Source organism: Frankliniella occidentalis, unplaced genomic scaffold (assembly GCF_000697945.3).
Source record: "Frankliniella occidentalis isolate FOCC.00 unplaced genomic scaffold, Focc_3.1 Scaffold74, whole genome shotgun sequence".
NCBI classification, from domain to species: domain Eukaryota; kingdom Metazoa; phylum Arthropoda; class Insecta; order Thysanoptera; family Thripidae; genus Frankliniella; species Frankliniella occidentalis.
In genome coordinates this window covers 272,996-275,369 of record NW_026267204.1, presented here as the reverse complement: position 1 = coordinate 275,369, position 2,374 = coordinate 272,996, and the positions used below count along the sequence as shown (strand labels likewise).

General features: G+C 53.9%; 2 protein-coding genes across 6 annotated transcripts in view; one reads left to right on the top strand and one right to left on the bottom strand.

The window, feature by feature from the left end:
- The window catches only part of LOC113211772 (transmembrane protein 245), a 15,944-nt gene that overhangs the window by 10,962 nt on the left and 2,608 nt on the right, over positions 1-2,374 (top strand). The gene's annotated exons all lie outside the window — the stretch shown is intronic.
- Positions 7-2,374, bottom strand: part of LOC127749652 (beta-mannosidase-like) — a 14,265-nt gene continuing 11,897 nt past the window's right edge. Inside the window, exons 3-4 of the mRNA XM_052268693.1 lie at positions 1,503-1,651; positions 7-700 (exon numbers count right to left, since the gene is read on the bottom strand). Coding sequence (XP_052124653.1) covers positions 143-700; positions 1,503-1,651 — 707 coding nt within the window. The 3' untranslated portion in view covers positions 7-142. The remainder of the gene's footprint in view (positions 701-1,502; positions 1,652-2,374) is intronic.

The window sequence follows — 2,374 nt, the reverse complement described above, 5'->3', positions numbered from 1 at the left end:
AGCCCGGCGCGGCGGGGCGTGGTCGGGCACCATTAGGCTGTTTCATTTTACAGGACGAAGTATTCGATCATGCCGAAAACGCATTTTAAAGGAAAGACCACCCGTTCAAGCGACGACGAACCCCAAACAGTGATACGGGGTGTCATTTGACCAAATTAAAATACTTCGGGGGCGTGCAGGTGTTGCGCCGAACGCCTGCGTGACTCACCCGGGGCACGGAGAGGCCGACGTCCGTGTGTCCGAGGCCGTGGGCGTCCGGGACCAGCGTGACGGGGACGTCCTTGGAGGCGATGGGGGCGCCGCCGTCGGCTGGGGCGAGGACCACGGAGAGCACGGCGCTGGTGGCCGCGGGTGCTGCGGGGCGCGCGCCGGCGCCCGCCTCCCAGTGCACGCGCACCCGCGCCTCCCACGCGCCGCTCGCCCCGGGGCTCGCGTCGAAGCCCACGTCCCGGAGCACGGCCTCGTCGTACGCCTCGAGCGCCACTCCCTTCCACAGGCCCGCGGAGGGGAAGGCGGGGCCCCAGTCCCAGGCGAACGAGGCCTGCATCTTGCGCAGCAGGTTGACGGAGCACTCGCCGTGGTAGTTGGCCGGCGGGCAGGTCGGCGGCACCACGTACTGCTCGGCCTGGCGGGCGGCGCGGGCTGCGGCCGCCAGCACCGGCGAGGTGAAGTGCACCTCGAGCAGGTTGGCGGCGTCCTCCTAGAGCAATAACACAAGTTACACCACACGATACGGGATAAAAAAAATGTTCGCTAAAATAACTAAATTCATTATGCATATCGCTTGGATTCACAGTATGACCTCGTATAGCTAATTCTTAGTTGACATATTAGCTTACGTGCTCTATTTTCTACACAATGTTATGGCTATTTTTTAGCCATCTTAGCTAACAATTAGCTAGGCGAGCTAATATTATCGAAGCCCATATTAGCAAATGCATTAGCTCATTTAGCTAATTCTTCTCTTCCCGTGCAGGGCAAACGTTTTTCTGCCGTTGCTGGGGCTCCACGCGGGAAAAAAGATTCGCTACATAGCCAAACAATAGCCAATATAACAGCTTCAAAAGGTAATTAGCTATTGCAAAAAATTAGCTATCTAGCTAAACTTTTTGCTCTGCAGCTAAACAAAGTTGAATGTTTAGCTAGATAACTAAACACCATTGACGCCGTGGTCGCCTAGCATGCCAAAATGTTGGCAGTCCTTTTTGACCGCCAAATTTTGGCCGTCTTTTGGAGGCTACCAAATGTTGGCCTCTTTGAATGCCAAATTTTGGCCTTCTCTTTAGAGGCTGCCAATTTTTGGCCTGCCTGAATTTGGCATTTCTGGAGGCCAAAAATTGGCAGCCTCCTATAGAAAGCCAAAATTTGGCAGCCAAAAAGGACTGCCAACATTTTGGCATGCTAGGCGACCATGGCGTTAACAGTGAATAAGTAGTTGTGCAAGCGAATCAGTTTTTTTCTATGCACGCCCAGGCCGCACCAGCCACACCCCGTTCCCTCACCTTGAGCAGGTCCTTGACGTCAAAGCGGTACCGCACGAACATGTTGTCGGTGTGGCCGAGCAGGTGGCCGTTGAGGTAGACGTCGGCCACTGTGTCCACACCGTGGAGCACCAGCACTTGCTTTGCCTTGGCCACGGCCCCTCGAGGCACTGCAAAAGTGTCAACACTTTTTGTACTTGTTTCAGTGAAAGGCGCCCCGTGCTCTCGGCGGCGTCCTCTTCCTTTTCTCGCCAGCCCCGGACGGCCGGCGGCCCAGCGCCTCTGCTGCTCTAAAAAGGGCGGCTGCGGTGCGGTCGGGGTAAACACTCACTTGAAACGACTTCAAAGTAACAAGTTACTCCTCGCGCGCCCGGGGCCAGCATTATTGAGTACACGGCTACGGGGAGGCTGCCAAGACATTGGCAAAGCAGTTTTAATTGATAGCTGAGCTGAATACATCACTGTTAACGCCGTGGTCGCCTAGCATGCCAAAATGTTGGCAGTCCTTCTTTCAAAAGAAGGCCAACTTTTGGCATTCAAAGAGGCCAAAAATTGGCAGCCTCTTAAAAAAAGCTCAAAATTTGGCATTTAAAGAGGCCAACATTTGGTAGCCTCCAAAAGAAGGCCAAAATGTGGCTGTCAAAAAGGACTGCCAACGTTTTGGCATGCTCGGCGTACGGCGTGAACAGTGATCACGTGGCTAATCTTAGTAGCCGTTCACTGGAAAAACTAATGTTAATGTTACCGAGGGAACGTTTCATCATGTGACCAAGCCCGGTAACGTTTCCTGATGCAACCTACCCTCTACACTGAAAAAAAAATACTGTGGTGCTAAGGACAGGCGTGTTGCTGTGGCTTGTCGTACGTGGTTGACGTTAGACCAATGACAGAAG